An 18,995-nucleotide genomic window follows, 5' to 3' on the forward strand; every position below is an offset into this window, starting at 1 on the left:
CCGTGCTTGTGCACGCACACTCACGCCCACTTGTGGACACGCACGCCCACGCGTCTCACACGCTTCCCTGGGACCCACCGGTGGGGCCTCCTGTACCTGGGAGGTACTGGGGCCATCACCCGGGCGTCTGGTCTGCTGTATTGGGCACAAAGGGAGAGGGGTGGGAGGGATGAAGAGGTCCTCTGGGTGGCTCGAGGTGGGTGAAGACAGGTAGGAGAGGGATACAGTGAAGGTCTCCTCTCTGAAAGGGTGCGGTGGGAGCTGCCAGGCTTGGAAAACTGGGGGCAGACGACGAGGAAATGTGGCCCCCATCTTCTGGGAGCGCCCCGGGAACAAGCAGTGGCCCGGACACAGCTGTGAACTATTGGAGCAGGGTCTCAGCCAGCAAGGCAGGGGTAGGCAAGGGGCTGCCTTCCCCCCTGCCTGTCCTGCCTGCTGCCTCGCCTGGGTCAGGGAAGAACCAGGACAGATCCAGCCCCATACAGCAGTTTATAGGGAGCAATACCAAAGGAGCCCCCATGACTGCACGGTGGCACACGGGGCTTGTCACCAAATTCAGACGACACCATCTCACCCTGAGGATTCTCTGGTGTACGATACCACGTTTTGCACGGGGAGCAGGCTCTACAAGGGGCACAGCCGGCGCAGAGCAGACCCCATCTGTCTGCTGTCACCAGCCTCATCAAAGTCTTGTAAAACAATAACGAAGTCAATGGGCTGAGGGAGCCAGATTAGCTGTTTCTTTGCCCTGAGCTGCCGTAAAGCTCACTCATCTGGCTAGAAAAGGGTTTGTCACTGCAGGGTGAGGAGAGCAGCACCCAAAAAGCCCCAGCCCTGGAGGAAAGGGCTGCAGCTGGGGTACGCCTGCAGGGTGAGGGCTCCCCAAAGGTCCCACCAGCTTCCACCTCCAACAGGCAGCTTCTACACACTGGCAGGCTGGTACAGCCCCTGTTGGACCTCCCTTCCACCTACAGCCACCCCATGAAAATCCCCCTCCAAGCCAGAGGTATAAGGAAGAATCGGAGTCTCTCTGGGTTTTTTTTCGAGCAATAAATAACTTTACTGAATTAAGCGAATCTCCTGGAAAGATATATAATATGCTGCTTGCTTGATTGGCTGTTATTAATAATGCATTGCTCAATCTAAACCATTCATAAAATGACTCCCTGCTAGCCCTGAGCAAAGTGCTTTGGGATTCAGGGGAGGGGAAAAAAAAAAAAGGCAAGAAGGAGCAGCATAAATCCTTTCTGTTTATGAAAATGGATTTCTTCCCCCAACAATCATGCAAAACTAATTAGAGCCAAAGGGACGGTTCCTCTGCATTTGATCACACCCTGTGAGATTGCTCAGGTTGGCTGGCGGGGGTGGGTGGAAGTCCAAGGCTGAGGAGGATCCACCCCAATGAGCCAGAGAAAGGTTACCTGGATTATATTTCTTATAAAAACATCAGCCTGCTAACATCCAAACAGGTTTGCATCCCATGGACCATCAAGAACAAGGACAGGGTGGTCAGGACTCTTAAATATTTGGAGAACTGGTGAGGCAAAGCTGAGGGAAGCCTTGTCTAGATGAAAGAAGAAGCCACATCATCTCTGGCCAGCCAGGTCCTGCAGCCAGGATACTCCCAGGGTGGTGGCTTGATGCACTCACCTGAACTTGGAGGAGCTGGCTTGGGGCTAGAGACTAGAGAAGCTAGGAGAGCCCAAACTGGGGGCTTGGCCTTCTCCTCCTTAAACAGACAATGCCCCTGACCAGCATGGTGTAGAGGGCTCCTCCCTCAGACACCACCTGGAGATTAATGGTGTAAATCAGCAAACCCTCATTGACCACAGTGGTGATCCAGTGATTCCTCCAGCTGGGAGGCTGCCTTCATTTATACCAGTGGGAGATGTGTCCCCAGAGCTGTGATGGTCAACACCAGCTGTGGACCTGGCCCCCAGCCCAGCTTCTACTTGTCACATGTTTAGGAGCAGACTGAGATTTAGGGTGCCTGGAGCTGAGGCAGGTGTGGTGTGAGAAGGAGAGGTTGACAGCCCCAGAGCCTGCTCTTCCATCCACCCACCCACCCACCCATCCATCCATCTATCCACCCATCCATCCATCTATCCACCCATCCATCTGTCTATCCACGCCTCCATCCTCCACTGTCCTCTCTTGGAGCTCACATCTGAGGGGACTGAAAAGCCACCACAGAGCACTGTTGTTATTCCCTGCGCTCAGGCCATGAGAAACTGAGGCACAAGTGGTGACACAAACCCCACACATCATGTCCGCTGGGGAGGCATGAATGGGGAGGTGGATGGATGATGTAACCCATGCCATGCAGCTTCATGCTACGATGACCTCCAGAGTGTGTAGGTTGGGGTCTGGCCCCCAGGCGCAGGACGAGGGACAGGTTATCCATCCCGTCGCACGTGCCTCATCCCCTGACCCATTTCTAGCACAACACGCTGCCTCCAATGCTCCTGAAATGCTGCCACTGTATCTAGGACACTTGGGTTTCTTCCTCTTGCATGATGAATGAAGGCATCTTGGGAAGAGCTCAGTATAGTGTGGTGGATAGCAGCCAAGCCAGAAATCAAGCATCTTCTCCGTGTTGGCCACATCCTTGTGGCATTTTAACCTACTTTCATGCTCCTCAAAGCAACTTTGCAGTCTTGCAACGCTGTGTCTCCCACCTGAGCTCTGCAGCCCAAGTCCCAGCCACAGGTCAATACCATCAAGGGCTGACCCATGGTCCCGCAGCCCCACGGCAGCATGGAGAGCTTGGGACGTGCAATAATCTGACACGCAGCAGCGAGGGGTGAGGAGCAGTGGAGCAGTGTGGGTACACATCTGGCCTGCTTGGAGATGCTGAGCCCCCAAGTGCTTTCCTGTTAACAACAAGACTCCCTGCTGTGGGGCTTGGGAGACGCTGACAGCCTGTGGGCATTCAGAGAGTGAGCAGAACAGGGGAAAAAAAATGCCTATAAACCACAAATCCAAATGTCTGATGCTGTAATTCCCTGAGCTGCAAATTGCTAGTGCTTGGGAGAGTGTCACGGTAAGGGTGAGGGCATGCTTGGGCGCCCAGCCAGCCGCGGGGATGGGAAGGGAGTGAGTCATGGCTCAGCCCCAAAGATGGTGAGAGCACCATGGCAGTTCAAACTCCGCTCCAGTGGGAAGGGAGACATGGAAGCGCTGGCCTGCAGATGTCTGCGCTGGATTTGAAGTGATGCTTCCCTCCTGCTTGACCCCTCTGCAGAACCCTGTAAGCCCCCAAAGCGAGGTGGCCTTGTCCATCTGCTTGGGACAGTCCCCTGGACCATGTCCAGGGCTTTTTGGGGGGATGTCAGTTGGGCTGGGCCAAAACTGTGCCGGGGAGCGTGGTGATAGTCGCAGTGTACGTGGCCATGGGGCGACACTCGGACAGTGTTGGTTCACTTGCATGGGAACAAGGTGGTTTTGGTGGCCACACATCACCCAAGCTCCTCACCCACCCCGTGGGTCCTGCCAGCCCTCAGATTGCAGGGCTGAAGGGAAACTGAGGCACGTCTGAGGCCAACCGCTTTGGCCGATGTGGTCCGCGGGCACCAGGCATCTGGCTGGGGGGCTTTGGACGCGGCTCCTGAGAGAGTGGAGGTGCCTGGAGCCGGCACGGAGGATCAGACCTGGCATTTTGCTGTCAAGCAGCTTCCCCTCTCTGCCCCTCCAGCCGCTCCCCCCCTCCGGCTCCTCGTCCTTGGGAGAACACGCCCATCCCCGTGGCCTCGGGGCGGGGATGCAGAGCCGGGCTCCCCCTCGAGGGAGAGGTGACCGGGCTTTTTACTCTGCCTGCGAGCAAGCAGGGAGGAGGCGAGACACACACACCCCGGATCCCCGGGGCCCCCCACCCCCGGAGCCCCCCCCGAGACGTGCCCAGCCCCCGCGGCGGGGGGGGCCGCAGGACCGGGCCGCAGGACCGGGCCGCAGCTTTAGGCGGGGCCGCTGGCTGTCGCGACACAGCCTGGTCGGGGACACCGGGAGGACCGGGATGACCCACCTGAGCCCATGCGGAGCCCGCCCCGGCCCCCTCGGCAGAGCTCCCGGGCCAGCCGCCGGTGGGGCGGAGATGTAGGGATGCGGCGGCGGGGTGGCGGGAGGCAGGAATCGATCCCGCTCACAAAATCAATGATTTCTCGGGTTTCTCATGGCGGGGGGAGAGGCGAGGGGTGCGGGGGAGAGAACAGACCCCCACGTCGAGTCGAAACAGCGGAGGGGAGAGGGGACTCCCCGTTACCGCGCCTTTCCACGGCGTTGAAACCTTCAGGAGGAAGATGAGGGAGAGCGGCCTCGTCCGGGAACCCCCGCAGCCCCCCGTCACCCCCCCCGCATCTCCTTCCCCCTCCGCTCAAATGCGTAAAAGCTCTTTGCTTTCAATTAGCGCCCTGCAGAAGGGAACCACCCGCGACGGGACGGGCTGGGGCGGCGGCACACGCCGCACATCGCCCCGCAAAAATACCGCATCGCCCGAGCGGGAGGGGGGGGGCTACCGGGAGGCCTGGGCTGGGTCCCGAGCCCCGGTTCCCCGTCCACAAGCGCTTCCTAAAAGGGATGTCCCGGGAGGACGGGGGTAGCCGTGTCCCGCATCTTCCCCGACGGCATCCCGGTCCCTCCGGGCGGGGGGGACCGGGGATGCGACCCGGAGGGAAAGCGGGGAGCAGGATCATGGCTGCTGCCAAGTGCGTGTGAGTTGTACTCGTTGCTCTGCGGGGAAGGCGTTTATTAGGGTTATTTTTTTTCCTTTTTTTGGGGGAGGGGGTGCCGTGCCCGCCCCGGGAAGCAGCCGGCTCCGTCCCCGCCGGAGGCTGGCGAGCGGCGGCGGTGGGTGGGTGGTGGGATGGGAAAGGGGTGGCGAGGAGGGAGGGGGCAGCCGTGCGGAGGGGGAGGCTGGCAGAAATGCTAATTCCTCCCTTCGCTCTCTCCTCGGCAAGCCCAGTGCCCGTACGGCCCCGCTCCGGCTCGCAGCTCAGCCCGGAGAGGTGCGGGGGTACAGGTGGGGTGTCCCCCCACCCCCACCCCGCCTCCTCGCCGCGCCCCTCACCGTCTCGTCCGGCCTGGCGGAGGCTCCTCCGTGCCACAGGGACGGGGGTCGGGAGGAGGATGCGGAGGACCGGTAACGGCGAGGAGAAGGGCTGCGTGTTGCTTAACGCCACTTAGGAGCGGGTAAGGTGCGGGGTCAGCCGCGGTGCGGCGAGGCGGGGGGGGAGAGGGGCGAAGGGAGGGTCAGCGGAGAGAGGGAAATAGGGAAGAACTAGGGAGAGATGGAGAAGGGAGGGAGGAAAGTGGGGGGAGGACGAGTGAAAAGGCTGGAAGGAGAAAGAAAGAAAGAAAGAAAGAAAGAAAGAAAGAAAGAAAGAAAGAAAGAAAGAAAGAAAGAAAGAAAGAAAGAAAGAAAGAAAGAAAGAAAGAAAGAAAGAAAAGAAAGAAAAAGAAAGAAAGAAAGAAAGAAAGAAAGAAAGAAAGAAAGAAAGAAAGAAAAAAAGCGAAAGAAATAATAGAAAAAGGAGAAATTAAAGTAGAGAAGAAAGAAAACGAGATTTAATTTTTTTTCTTGTTTTTGGGGGGGGGAGGAAAAGCACAATCAAGACAAGAAAAAGAGAGAGAAGGGTGGGAAGAGCCGGGGGAGAAAGTGAGGAAAACGGGGGAGAGAAGGGGAAGGGGAGAGAGGGGCTGAGGAGGAGCGGGGGGCGACGGGGCGGCTGCCGGGGGGAGCCGGGCACAGACAATGGGGCGCGGCCCCGCCGCCGCCTCTCGCCAAGCAGGGAGCGGGGCCGGGAGCGGGGCGGGGAGAGGGGGCGGGAGCCCTCAGAGCCCCCTGTGTCCCTTGGCAGGGGGAGATGGCCCCGCTGCTGTCCCTGTGGGTGATGGCCCTGCTCGGCCTGGCCCGGGCGTGCCCTGAGCCCTGCGCCTGCGTGGACAAGTACGCCCACCAGTTCGCCGATTGCGCCTACAAGGATCTTCAAGTGGTGCCCACCGGGTTGCCCTCCAACGTGACCACCCTCAGCCTCTCGGCCAACAAGATCACCTCGCTTCAGCGGCGCTCCTTCGTGGAGGTAACCCAGGTCACCTCCCTCTGGTTGGCACACAACGAGATCCGCTCCATCGAGCCCGGTACCTTTGCCATCTTGGTGCAACTGAAAAACCTCGACATCAGCCACAACCAGATCGTGGACTTCCCCTGGCAGGACCTCTACAACCTCAGTGCTCTCCAGCTGCTCAAGATGAACAATAACCACATGGCTCTGGTGCCTCAGGGCGCTTTCCACACCCTGAAGGACCTCCGGTCCCTACGCATCAACAACAACAAGTTCACCACCCTTGCAGAAGGTATCTTCGACTCACTTAGTTCCCTCTCCCACCTGCAGATCTACAACAACCCCTTCGAGTGTTCCTGCAAGCTCCAGTGGTTGAAGAAGTGGATGGACAGCACACTCATCTCCATCCCTGAGAAGGACTCCATCACTTGTGCCCTCCCAGAGCAGCTCCGAGGAGTGCCGGTGGGGAAGATCCCAGACGTGCAGTGCACCTCGCCTACCGTGCAGCTCACCTATTACCCCAACCTGGACACCACAGAGCTCTTTGATGGCTTCACCCTGACACTGCACTGTGCCGTGACGGGCACCCCACCACCCGAAGTGAGCTGGAAGATCCGCACTTCCAGCCAAACCCTGGAGCTCAATGGGAACCCGAAGGAAAGTGCTGGGAAGGACCTCCCCAAACAGGACCCTGAGCGCTTCTTGGTCTTCAAGAATGGCACGTTGGTGATTCCCCACCTGAGCAAGCGGGAAGAAGGCACCTACACCTGCCTGGCCACCAACGAAATGGGGAGCAACCAGACCTCGGTCAACGTGGCTGTGGCGGGTACCCAGAAATACCCACTGCAGCCTGGGAGGGACCCACTGGGGGGTAAAGCACAGCCAGGTGACAAGAAGCCTGGGGCCAAGGGAGCAAAGAACAGTGTGCTCATGCCAGATGAGAGGAACAAACCTTTCAGTCCCACCCGGCAGAGCCAACCACCCTCGGCAGCTGGGACAGAGTCCACGGGAGATGGGCAAGTCCCTTTCCAGCTTCCACCCTTTGAGAAGAAGTGTGGCTCCACACAAATCAGCAAGTACATTTCCAACCACGCCTTCAACCAGAGCGGCGACTTCAAGCAGCACACATTCGACCTGGGGGTGATTGCCTTAGATGTGTCGGAGCGTGATGCCCGGGTGCAGCTCACACCCACCTACATGCAGCCCGAGAAGGTCCACCTCAGGATGCTCTACCTGTGCCAGGAGAGCAGCCAGGGCCATGCCTTGGTCCAGTGGTCCAAGATTGAGGAAGGGGTGAACTCGTACTGGTTCCAGGGCTTGAACCCTGGCACCAATTACTCCGTGTGTCTCACCTACCTGGGGGAGGACTGCCAGGTCCAAGTGGTCTTCACCACCAAAAAAGAGATCCCCTCGCTCATCATCATCGTGGTTGTGAGCATCTTCTTGCTGGTGCTGGCCACCTTACCCCTGATGGGGGCCACGTGGTGCCACCTCCTCTCCAAGTACCAAGGGAAGACCTACAAGCTTATCATGAAGGCCCAGAACCCGGACCAGATGGAGAAGCACATGGCCGCTGACTTCGACCCCCGCGCCTCCTACCTGGAGTCTGAGAAGAACTACAATCCCAGTGAGGTGGGGGAAGCAGACGTGGAGGAAGAAGATGAGGAGGAGGAGGACGACGACGACGGAGGCAGGCGGAGGAGGAGGACAGAAGCCGAAGGGGCTCCGGAGCTGGAGCGAGAGGAGAGCGTGGCAGCCAGCTCCATGGCGGAGTCGCAATCCAAAGCCAACGGCGAGGAGTTCGAGGTCCGCTCCGAGTACAGTGACAAGCTGCCGCTGGGCGCCGAGGCCGTCACCATCTCCCAAGAGATCAATGGCAACTACCGGCAGCGGCCCCGCTGAGCTTCCCCGCACCCCCTCCGCTCCCCCCACCCCGGTCCCCACCTCCCACCACCACCACCCCCCCCGCCTCCCGGGGCATCGCCGCTGCTTTTCCTCCGAGGAAAGACCGAAGCATCCTCAGCGACGCTCGCCTGACCTTCCTCCTCCTCCTCTTCCTCCTCCCTCAGGCGGCAGGTCCCCGGGGAAGGGACTTCGCCCCGGGGATGCTCGATGCGGGCGGGATGTTTGTCCCACGATTTCGTTTCCGTTTTGGGTACCGGCGGTCCTCGGCTCGGCGGCGACACCGCAACGATTCCCGGTTCCCCGCCCGCCTCTGCCCTCCGCTCGCCCTCTATTTTCGTTCCTCTTAAAGGAAAAAAACGAAAAAAAGAGAAAAAACAGGTAAAAGAAAAAAGCCCGATATCCCAAAACCTTTTTTTTTTGTCTGGAAGCGGTTCAGTCCCCAGCGGGTCCCTGCCGTTCCTCGGTCCGGTCCCGCCGCTCCCTCGGTCCCCGGTAAGTCCCCTCCGCTCCCCGCTCCGGTCCTGCCGCTCCCCGCTCCGGCCCCGCCGAGCCCCGGTGCGAACCCCGCCGCAGCCCGGTGCGGTCCCCACTGCTCCTCGGCGTTATCCTCCCTGCTCCCCTCTCCGCTCCGCTTCCCGGTGGGTCCCCGCCGCGCCGCGGTCCCGTCCCCGCCGCTCCCCGGTGGGTGCCCATCGCGTTCCGGTGCATCCCTATTTTCCCCTGTGGGTGCCGGGGCTCCCCGGTCCCTGCGGTGCTCTCCGTTCCCTGGTGGGTGCTGGGGCTCCCCAGTGGGTGCCAAGGCTCTCCCCGGTGCGCTCCCCTCCCCGCTGCCCGCTGGGTGCCGGGCTGCGAGCCCTGCTGCTGCCCGGTGGGCGCCGGGGCTCCCCGGTGCGCTCCCCGGTGCTCTCCCCAGTGCTCCCCGGTGCTCCCCGAGGTGCCGTTCAGCACCCGCCGGGGCTGGACAGCTCCGCGCCCCCCGCCCGCTCCCCGGGGTGGCGGGGGCGGCCCGAGCCCCCCCCCACCCCGGTCCCATCCCGACCCCCCGGTCCGGCGGGGTCCCTCGATGTGTGTTGGGTAGAGTAGCCTTGTAGCCAAGTGTCTGTGCCGTAGATGAGCCCGTGCTGCTGGCGGGCGGGCGGGCAGGGGGAGCCCGGCCCCGGGAGGCGAGGGGGTCACCGCTGCCGCCCCCCCGCACTCCGGTCCCCGGGAGCCCCGGGACCGGCGAGAGCAGCGGACGCCTTTCTGCGAGCTTCTGTCTGTGAAAGAGTCAATAAAAGGGATTGAAAGTGGAGCCGGGTCCGTGGTTGATGGAGGCGAGGGGGAGGTCGCGCCCGGTCCCCTCGCCGCTGCCCCGGGGCTCTGCCCGGTACAGGCCGATACATCCCCGGTGCAGCCCCCGGTACAGCCCGGCACGGCCGAGGGGACCCCGAGGAGATGGGAGACAGCACGGAGACACATCGCTGCAGCTCCAGGCAAAGCAGGCACACACACACACCATAAATATATATATTTTTCTACCCATACACCATGCACACATACAGTATATATGTTGTATTTCTGTATTTATGTATATGCATATTACATATAATTCGCACGCATGCTATATATATAGATGCACACATACTATATATACACGTCTATGCTGCATACGTTCGCTTTATATATATACATACACACTATGTATATGCACAAATAATTGTTATATGCACACACTATGCACACACATTTCATATGCACTCTATACACACAATATAAATATATGTAAATACAGCGTATGTATGAAAATATAATAAACCAAATATATATTCTGTAGACACACTCTCTATAAACTCACTATATAGAAAAACACAAACAATATTTTCCCCCAGCACATACACACACACTCTTTACACACATACCAATACTCGTACACTATATACATACATAGGCAGTAAGAATACGTACTATATATATATACATATATATACACAATTTATATAAGCTCTGTCTACCTACGCACACGCAATATGTATGCTCAATATATGTACAAATACACGGTAAATACCCAAACTACCCATGTATACACATGTTCTTGCTCCATGCATGCATACACCCAACGCTTACCTCCTATACACACCCTGTATGTACGTACATACATGACTATATTCCCAGCACCGTGCCGCCCCGCAAAGCCATGCTGGGGCCAGGACGGGGTTGCCTGGGCAGGGGCTAGTGTCACCCCAGTCCCCAAGCACTCCCAGCCCCGAGACTGGGGTGCTAAGAAGGTGCCCGGTGGATTTACGCCCGCCTCCCCAGCCCAGCCGGGAGCACTCCCCTCTCGTCCCGCTGATGATTTAAGCCCACAATTGCGTGGCAAAGATTTAAAGATGCCTTTGATTGCATTTCTTATCTGCAGCTACGAAGCCACATGCCCTCCTAGTGTCCCTGCTTCAGAGACGGCGGCCCGCCATCATGTGGGGACGGTCACCCACTCACCAGCACCCACGGGTGGCCCCTGAGGCCCCGCTGATGCCCCTCGCCCTCCCCAAATGTGCCTCCACATCCCAGCAGATCCCCCTCCAAGCAAACACTCGTTTCTCCATCCTCCAGAGGACGGCTTTCTATTTTAAGTCCAGCCTCTGCATCTTTCTTCTGCGGCAGGGAGCGGGGGGGGAGACAGACAAAGCAGGTCGGCATGCAAATAGGTGGCGGGCAGTGGGGTGCCCACCTAAATCCCCCAAATCCTGGGAATTTGAGGCTCTGCTGCAGCAGCCCAGGTGTTTGCTCCAGCTTTTAAAACCCCGTGCCAAGCAGAGACTCCCTCTTGTAGACAAATCCCCTTCTGTAGATACACTTATAATTGAGTTTCACGCTTAGAAACATATAAGGAATAGAAAAAGAACAATCATTTCTGCCTCCATTTAATTAGGGAGTAATAGATTTCCCTGCCTAACAGATCTACAGGGAATCTCGCAGTGATGAGCTACCTACCGATGCTGGATTACTCTGAGATTTGCTCCTTTTCAGGAGGGCACTAATTAGCGCCCAGCGCCCAAAGGCACAAGAAGGGGTGAGGGATTGAGCTCTGCATCCTCCCAGCCCCTCCATGTCCAGGAGGGAAAAGGGTTCTCCTGGAAAGGGTTAAAGCATCCCAGCAGGGTGGCTCAGCCCCTTCTAAGGCATTAACCCTTCTGCAGAGCCCGGGGTGGAGTGGGACATGCCCACGCGTGATGATGACAAGTTCATGCCCACGCAGCCTCGGTTGTCACACACTTATGGTGTCACCTAAACTGTGGGAAGGCGTCTGGCACCCTTTGCCCAGGACAGCCCCAGAATAAAGAAGCTTTCATCGCCTTCCATCCCCAAATTGTCTCTTATCCCAGATCAAAAAAGCCAAGGGAAAAGAGCATCGCCGTGTCCCTGTGCTGCAGTCACCGGCAACACTACAGCCCTCACCCGCTGAAGGGGTTGTGCCTCGGTGGGGTCACAGATGTAGTCTGGGGTCTCTGTAGAAGTGGTCAGAGCAGCATCTTTCATCTGCCTCGTGGGTGCAGGTGAGCAGAATTAGGCTCGGTCCTCTACAGCCACCCCTGCTCTGCGTCCTCCACTGGTTCAGAGCCCCCGAACCCTCCCAGAGGGGCTCTGAAGCTGTTCAAGACCTGCCAAACAGCACGGGGGCTGACGGACCACCCGCCTCCAGCCTGCCCTGCGCAGAGGTGATGGGCACCAGCGATATCAACCCACGGGGGGGCCAGGAAGCAACCCCTATGCTGGCCCTGCCAGTGAGAGCATCGTCCCCAAGAGGGGAGTGACAGCCCCCACAAATGCTTTGTAAAGCAGGTCCTGGCCCCCATGGAGAAAATCCCTAGCTCACCCAGCATGTCTGCATGTTCCGCTGCAGCCACGCTGCGAGCCTGCCTGATAAACTGCTCTAGATTCAAAATAATCCCCTTCTCCCTTGCATAGCACTATTTTTAAGCCCAGTCCTGTGCACAGCCTGGCCTCAATGACAACAGCATCAGCCCAAGTGTGAAGATAAGCAAGCTGTGGCTGGGATATATGGAGTTGAAACTCTCCTAGGGAGCTCCAGCTCACCCCTGCTCCACCTTCATGATGCTCAGCACCTTTTCCAAAGAGGGGCTGGCTTGCTCCGGGGTGGAGGTCCTTGCACCTCAATGCTTCCACGCTCTGGGTGATTCACACCGCCTTGCTCCAACACCAGCCCTGCATAAGGTGGGTTTGCTACCAGAGATGCCCCTGTTTGGCCAGTGGATGAGTATGGGAGGGCAGGGAGCAAGGACCACTCAGCATCCCTGGATGCCCACCTCTGCCCGAGTGGTCCTGGACAGTGGCTGCAGGATGAATGCCCCATGATCTATCTACTTTTAAAAGCTTTTATCAGCAGTTTTATGCAGGGCAGAGAGATGGTTCCGGGTGACATCCCTGTACCCCGACGGCTCGTCCTTCCTCCTGCCACCCTGCCGCAGCCTCTGGGCACCCACCCCACTCCTTCCCACCCCGTCCCGGCCCCACACAGCCCTGCAGTGGGGGCATTCTGCCACCCCCGAGACCCCGAAGCCTTTCACCCCCTCTCAGAGGCAACTCACCGGCCAGCAGCCTCCCCATGTCCTCCAGAAGCCGCTCACCCTCCGCCCTGTCCCCCAGATGTCCCCTGCAAGGTGGGGGACATGCTGGACCCCGAGATGCGGGGCTGGGGTGCCCCGGGGGGCAGAGGTTTGGATGCTCCCCCGGCTCCGGGGGCAGAGGGGGGGCCCGGGAGCGGCCGGGCTCAGGCAGCAGCTCCGGGGGGAGGCGGGCGGGCGGAGGAACCGTTTGCCGACAGCGGGAGTGGGTCGGTGCCATGGAAAACAAAAGGGCCCGGGGGACGGGGAGGGGAGGAGAAGCCCGACGAGGGCCGAGGGAACCGGCCGTCCCGTTTATCCCCCTCCCTCCAGAGGAGCGAAGGCGACCGGGCCCCATCCCCCTGAAGCTGCCGGTGAAGGGGCAGGAGGGGCCGGGGAGGGGAGCGGGGGGCCGGGGGGGAGCGGGCTGGCCGGGCCGGGGAAGGAAGGAGGGAGGGAGGGCTGGATGGTTATTCACGGCTCTGGTATGCGGCGTGCCGGCCCTGCTCACACCGCCCCCGGGCTGCCTCGGCCCGCCCCGGCCGCGGGGCAGCGAGAGAGGCGGCGGGGAGAGGTAACTGCCCCCCCGGGGCGATGCTGGCGGTGGAGGGGGGCGTTGGGATGGGAGGGAGCCGAGGCGGAGGGGTGCTCCGGGAGCTCGAGCGGCGCGGGACCCGCTCCCGTCCCCGGTGCTGCCCCGGGGGTGAGCCCCCGGCCCTGCTCCCCCTGCATCCCGCAGCGCATCGGTCGGGGTGATGGGGATCTACCCCTGCAAGCCGGAACCAACACCTTGCCGGGCAGGCTGGGCTGGGACAGATACGGGCCACCCCAAAATGACACCAGCCAGGGGCTTTACACGCATCAGCCAAGGGGAACATCCACCCGCCCCCGCACTGCTGGGCTCTCACCCCTCCATCACCCCCAGAGCCCTCGGGGCTCCTTCCCCGTCCCTTGAACCCCAGCCCTGGGGTGGTCTATCCCTGCAGGACAGGACCCTTTGTGTCCCTTTTTGCCCCCCCCCCCCCAAGCTGTTGTGCAGGTCTTATTCAGTCTTTCCATTGCCAATAAAATGTCTCCCCCCTCCTGCTCTAAATGACAGGGCTGGGGACTGGAAGGAGCAGCAAAACTTGCCGACAAGGCAGAGACAAAGGGGTCTCGCTGCCAGCTCCTCGCAGAGCCGCAGTTAACCTCTTCCCTGGTGGGACACAGCTTCCAGACGCTGGGAACCAAGCGTGCACAGTCCCCTTTGCAAGGCAAGAAGGGGAGTAAGGAGTTAGCTCAGAAATATTTCTCTCTAAAGACTTCCAGCAACCAGGGACCCCACATTCTCTTGCTGAGAAAAAGCACTTGAGAAGCTGGTTTTTTCCATGACATGAAAAAATATGGAGATGGGGGGTTGGTTTGAGGTCTGAAAGCATGCTGAAAATCCCAACAACTTGATGGTTTAGGGGAAGGCTGGTTGTGAAAGAGCTGCGGTTCCTCCATTTCCCCTAATTCCAGCCTCAGCAGGGTGAACTCTGAAACCCCAGCTCCCACTTTTCATCCCAAAACCTGGGAAAACAGCATCCCAGAGCATTGGTATTTCATCAAAGATCAAAAAGAGGCATTTTCTAATGGGGGAAGGAAAGGGTTTAGGGGTAAGTTCCCTGCTCATGTAGGTAGTCGAAGGCTCTGCTTTTGGCGAGGAAGTGCCTTCTTCAGATTAAGGAATATTTCAAACAGCCTTTTCCAGATGAAGTTCTGGGGATAATCACATGGATGCTTCGCTCTTCTGCTGCTTCCTCTTAGTACTTGGCAAGAAAAAGCAGATCCCCATCTTGGCTAGACCCGTCCCGTTCATTCCCCTCCGTCTCTGTTCCCAGGAGGAAGGATGAGGCCCCTTCTCTGCTGCCTGGGGCTGGCCACGCTCCTGGGGCCCTGCCTGGCTTGTCCCAGTGCCTGCTCCTGCTCCATCAAGAAGAACGGGCGGCTGTTGGCTGAGTGCGCCTACAAGGATCTTCAGGAGGTACCCAAGGGGTTGTCCTCCAACGTCACCATCCTCACCTTGTCGGCCAACAGGATCGGCTGGTTGGGACAGGGCTCCTTTGCTGAGGTTCCTGAAGTGCAGTCGCTGTGGTTGGGCTACAACCAGATCGGGCTGGTGGAACTGGGGACTTTTGCCTTGTTAGTGCACCTGAAGAACCTGGACCTGAGCCACAACAAGATTGCGGATTTCCCCTGGCAGGACCTCAGTAACCTCAGCAGTCTGCAGATCCTGAAGATGAACAACAACCGCTTGGCCGGGCTGCCCCGGGACGCTTTCCGCTCCTTGAAGGACCTGCGCTCCCTCTGGCTCAATGACAATGAGTTGACCACCCTGGCTGAGGGCACCTTTGACAATCTGCCCTCCCTGTCCCAGCTGCAGATCTTCAACAACCCCTTCAACTGCTCCTGCAAGGTCTTCTGGCTGAAGAAGTGGACCGAGAACACCTCCGTCTCCATCACCAAGGGGGGGTCTACCCTGTGCGTGGCTCCCAGCAGGCTGAAGGGCAGGGCAGTGACGGACATCCCTGACCACCATTGTGTTGCTCCCTCCGTGCAGCTCACCTACCTCTCCAACCTGGACAACACCGTCATGTACGATGGCCTCACCCTGACCCTGCACTGCAGCGTGGCGGGCAGCCCTCCACCAGAGATCAGGTGGAAGATCCAGACCTCCAGCCGCCATGTTGAGATCAATGGGCCCAACGTGGCGCGGGATGGAAATGTCAAGCAGAGCCAGGAGCGCTTCTTGGTCTTCAAGAATGGCACCATGGCCATCCCCAACTTCAGCAAAGAGGATGAAGGCATCTACACCTGCCTCGCTGTCAATGATGTGGGCACGCGGGATGTGTCAGTCAACGTGGCCTTGGCTGGGTCAGAGAATCCAGCTGAAGACCTACTCCGAGATGACCCCCAAGCCAGCCACCTCGGAGGTCGGAGCTGCTACAAGGGGGATGAAATGGATCCCTCTGGAGCTGGGGAAAAGTTGGTGATTGTTTACCACATGCCGAGGGAGTCAAAGAGCAGGGCTGGAGGAGCGGTGCCCGAGGTCCATCTGGGGACCCTCCTGCTGGCTTTGGGCATTGTGCTCTGCTGTTAAAGGGGAGAGAAGGAAACAGTGCCTTGGAGGTTCCCCCTCTTTCTGTAGCATTTATCTTCACGTAGTGCCATGCCTTTGCTGAGCTTCTGGGAACTGCAAGCGGTCAGGAGTCAATGGGGGCCAAGACTCAAGCCCAGGGCTAGTAGTTCAACCCCTCCTTAGATGGGAGTCAGGTCTGGGCTCCATTAGTTGACAGCTTCAAACAAGCTCAGGTGATGTAGAGCAGATCCACACCGTGCTGCCGCTTTCCAGGCGTCCAAATCTGCCACCTCCTGACTTATCTCCCTTCTGAGACCAAAGTGCAGCTGCGGGACTGAAGTCCACCGTCAACAGGGTGACCATCACCCGTCCTCAGAGCCCACCACGAGCCCTCCTCCACCTGCAGTAGCCAGCCACAACCAGGGAGGGGATCTCTTGCAAAGAAGATCCTATCAGTCCAGCAGCACCAAAGATTACATCCCCGCCATGACCAGCGCTTGGGCCCTTGGCCGGCCAGGCGCATCCTTTCTACCAGCAACCTCACATGAAGCACCAGGAGCAGAAGGACCAGTCTGAGAATGGGGGAATAGCCTGGGCACAGGGTTCTGGGGTCCCAGAACACATGGCTCTGGGGGACAGAGATATGATGGTGCTTTGTAAGCAGGACAGGTATGGTAGGACACATAGGATGGGGCCCTGGGCTTGGATCCGGCCATTTTGTGGAGCAGGAGAAACTTTCTCACAGGCTTCATCCCTGTAGGAGCACAAAAGGCTCCTGCTGGCTGGGTGCTGGGAGCACCCAGGGTGCCTGCACCCTCCCTGCACGTCACAGGATCAGGCTCTGCCACCCTCAGTACCTCTCCCAGACGCTGTGCAGCTGATTTCCTCCCCCCTTCCCTTTCACCGCTGAAGCCTGCAGTACAAAACGCTCGTCTGGGCTGGACCCACCGAGCTGCACTGCTCTGGCTCCGACCCTGGTGGGGAAGGATTGAGCCCAAAGAGACCAAAATAATTTCCCAGCACCCCTGTCTGATGGGAAACTGAGCGGGGGCTGTATGATGGAGTGGGAGGAAGAAAGATTGGGAAAATCCAGACACAAGAGAAAGACGCTGAGCTGACCTATAAGCCATAAACACAATTTTCTTTAAGTGCTTTAGTATTCCCACATGGGACATATATACCATACCCCGCTGCCCTAGGGTACTGGAGGACCCCTTGTCTCATGGTGGGGGGGCTGAGCATCTCCATCTCCCCCACCCTGAGGCACAGGTCGTCCGGCTCTCCTGCCTTCTGCCAGTGCTCGCCTGCGGGAGCTGGACAGACCCCTGCAGCCACCCTCGCCTTATAACCGAAGCTGTATGGACAGCGAAGTCCCAAGAGCAATAAATACCATTTTTCTTTTTTTTTTTTAAACAAGCTGGTGCGTGCTGCCTCTGTGCACCCTGAAATCCCCCAGACCCAACATCATCTGGGGTACCATAACTCATCACCAACCCCCTTTTCCCCCCAGCTTCCCCAAAGCCCTTCCCACACTGTAGCATCCCCCCATGATGACCCTGGAGGGAGGATGCATTTATACAGTACCCAAAACTCCCCCCATCGCCGCCTGCAGCAGTCAGGGGAAGGCAGCAACGCCAAAACTAGCTAAAAAGCAGCAGTCCCAGAGCCTCAAGCCTCCACACACGCTCTCCAGCCCCATGATTCGGTGTCCAGCCAGCTCACAGGGTAAGGAAAGGGGCAGTGGAGGAGCTGCCACACACCAACACCATCCGGGTACAGCGCCGAGGTCTCTGCGGGGATCCTGAGGCAGAAACAGCCCACAAACAGCCAGCGGCTGCTTGCATGAACGGCCTTTGATGCTAACAAGCAGGCGCATATTTTTCCCATTACAGGCAGAAAGGATGAAAAACATCGTGGCCCCAGTGAGAGTTTCAGTTTCATTTCATAGGATACAACTTTTAACATCAATTTTATCCCAGCTGGGGTCCTCCCCTCCCTGCCTGCCTGGGAATAGGGGGATACGGGAGCTTTTTCCTGCAGCCTTGGCTGGGAACAGGGTTTGGAGCCTGGGATAAGGATAAAAAATAAGAGTTAGGCTCCTGGCAGCCCTAAGCCATGCCTGAAAATCTCTGCTCACCTTGCAGAGCTGCTGCTGCCCCCAGCTTTGCTGGTGTGTGGCTGTTTTGTTGCCAGAAAGGTGAATTCTTCCGCATTCGCCGAGTTTACTCATAGCTTTTATGTCAAGTTATTAGCGATATAAAGCACCTCTCATTCGTACCAAACAGGGCACCCTGCCACACAGCTCCTGAGTTGGATGCTGCAGGTGATGCCACACTTGGCATCACTACCCCAACCCACCACGACCACCAGCCAGGGCTGGGATGCCTCAGCCTGCCATCAGCTCCTCTCTGTCCCTCACGTTTGCAAAAACACAGCATGACCCAGACCTGAATTCCTCACATGGGCATTTTTTTTTTTTTAAGGGTGGTTTTCAGCCAGATCAGCTCCTTGAACCTACTCCCCATCAGTTCAGGGTTGGGTGGAGAGGACTGTGGATGCGCAGGGGCAGAGCTATCCCATGGCTCTACTGACGTTGGGGGTTTAGAGAGGAGGTGAGAAGGCACCGTTAGGAAGAGGAGCTCAGTTCATCCCCAGGGCACCCTGGTTATGTCAAAGAAGGGAAAGAAAACAAACAAATCAATGAAGCCACCTCCTGTCTTCCTCCCACGGCTGTCATCTCTCACCTCGGCCCCAGCCCGCTGCTTGCCAAGACATCTCCAGGAAGCCTCGGGCAGGGCTGTGTAAACAGATGCCGAAATCCAGCTCCACCCATGGCCCAGAGCTGCGAAAGATTTCAGGGATTACCAAGGCTGCCTTCAAAGCCCCAGGGCCTGGGAGGCTGGAGATGTGTTGGGATGGGCTGCAAGGGAAAGGCACAGCCTTTGCTTTAGGGCATCCCTTCACCCGATATGCACAGGACACTCAGCACCCACCAGCACTGAATCTCTCCTGTGCTCAGACATGCAAACCCAAGCATGTAAAGCCCAGAGCTGGGAAAGCAGCAGAAATCACACCTTGGGCTCCTGCTGTCTTAAAAAGAAAACAATCCAGATCTGCCTCTGGTGCCACCGCTGTCACCCAGTTTGGTGACATTGTACTGTGTGCCAGACTAATCAAATACAATTAAAACAGTGTCGGTCAGGGCAGCAGATGCAACAGGGCTTTGAGCATCCAAGTGCACCCGGTGGCTGTTTGGGCAGTGCCTGCAGACAGCAGATGAAAGGGACCTCCCTCTTCTTGCTGGGATGGAAAGGGAGCAGGTCGGGCTCCTGG

At 58.4% G+C, this 18,995-nt stretch overlaps 2 protein-coding genes across 4 annotated transcripts; both read left to right on the plus strand.

Annotated features, from left to right (window-relative positions):
* Window positions 1-4,613: 4,613 nt before the first annotated feature.
* Window positions 4,614-9,491, plus strand: ISLR2 (immunoglobulin superfamily containing leucine rich repeat 2). 2 transcript variants are annotated; one of them, XM_087744894.1, is made up of 3 exons: window positions 4,614-4,706; window positions 4,953-5,184; window positions 5,853-9,491. In XM_087744894.1, exon 3 carries the CDS (start codon window positions 5,859-5,861, stop codon window positions 7,956-7,958), a length of 2,100 nt encoding a protein of 699 aa, XP_087601020.1. In that variant the 5' UTR covers window positions 4,614-4,706; window positions 4,953-5,184; window positions 5,853-5,858; the 3' UTR covers window positions 7,959-9,491. The 2 variants fall into 2 exon arrangements, with proteins under 2 accessions (XP_087601020.1, XP_009468011.2); XM_009469736.2 differs by lacking the exon at window positions 4,614-4,706 and having other exon boundaries at window positions 4,900-5,184.
* A 3,342-nt stretch (window positions 9,492-12,833) lies between these two features.
* ISLR (immunoglobulin superfamily containing leucine rich repeat) lies at window positions 12,834-17,075 on the plus strand. Of its 2 annotated transcripts, none has more exons than XM_087744895.1 (2): window positions 12,834-12,936; window positions 14,425-17,075. In XM_087744895.1, the coding sequence occupies exon 2, from the start codon at window positions 14,433-14,435 to the stop codon at window positions 15,681-15,683; it is 1,251 nt and encodes a 416-aa protein (XP_087601021.1). In that variant the 5' UTR covers window positions 12,834-12,936; window positions 14,425-14,432; the 3' UTR covers window positions 15,684-17,075. The 2 variants fall into 2 exon arrangements, with proteins under 2 accessions (XP_087601021.1, XP_087601022.1); XM_087744896.1 differs by lacking the exon at window positions 12,834-12,936 and adding an exon at window positions 13,058-13,136.
* The last annotated feature ends 1,920 nt before the right edge of the window (window positions 17,076-18,995 follow it).

Source organism: Nipponia nippon, unplaced genomic scaffold (genome assembly GCF_047370975.1).
Source record: "Nipponia nippon isolate SJK-2023a ecotype South Korea unplaced genomic scaffold, ASM4737097v1 scaffold_9, whole genome shotgun sequence".
NCBI classification, from domain to species: Eukaryota; Metazoa; Chordata; class Aves; order Pelecaniformes; family Threskiornithidae; genus Nipponia; species Nipponia nippon.

What these genes read in the sequence shown, in the direction of transcription:
- ISLR2 (XM_087744894.1), top strand. Translation starts at nt 5,859, where the DNA reads ATGGCCCCGCTGCTGTCCCTGTGGGTGATGGCCCTGCTCGGCCTGGCC.
- ISLR (XM_087744895.1), top strand. Translation starts at nt 14,433, where the DNA reads ATGAGGCCCCTTCTCTGCTGCCTGGGGCTGGCCACGCTCCTGGGGCCC.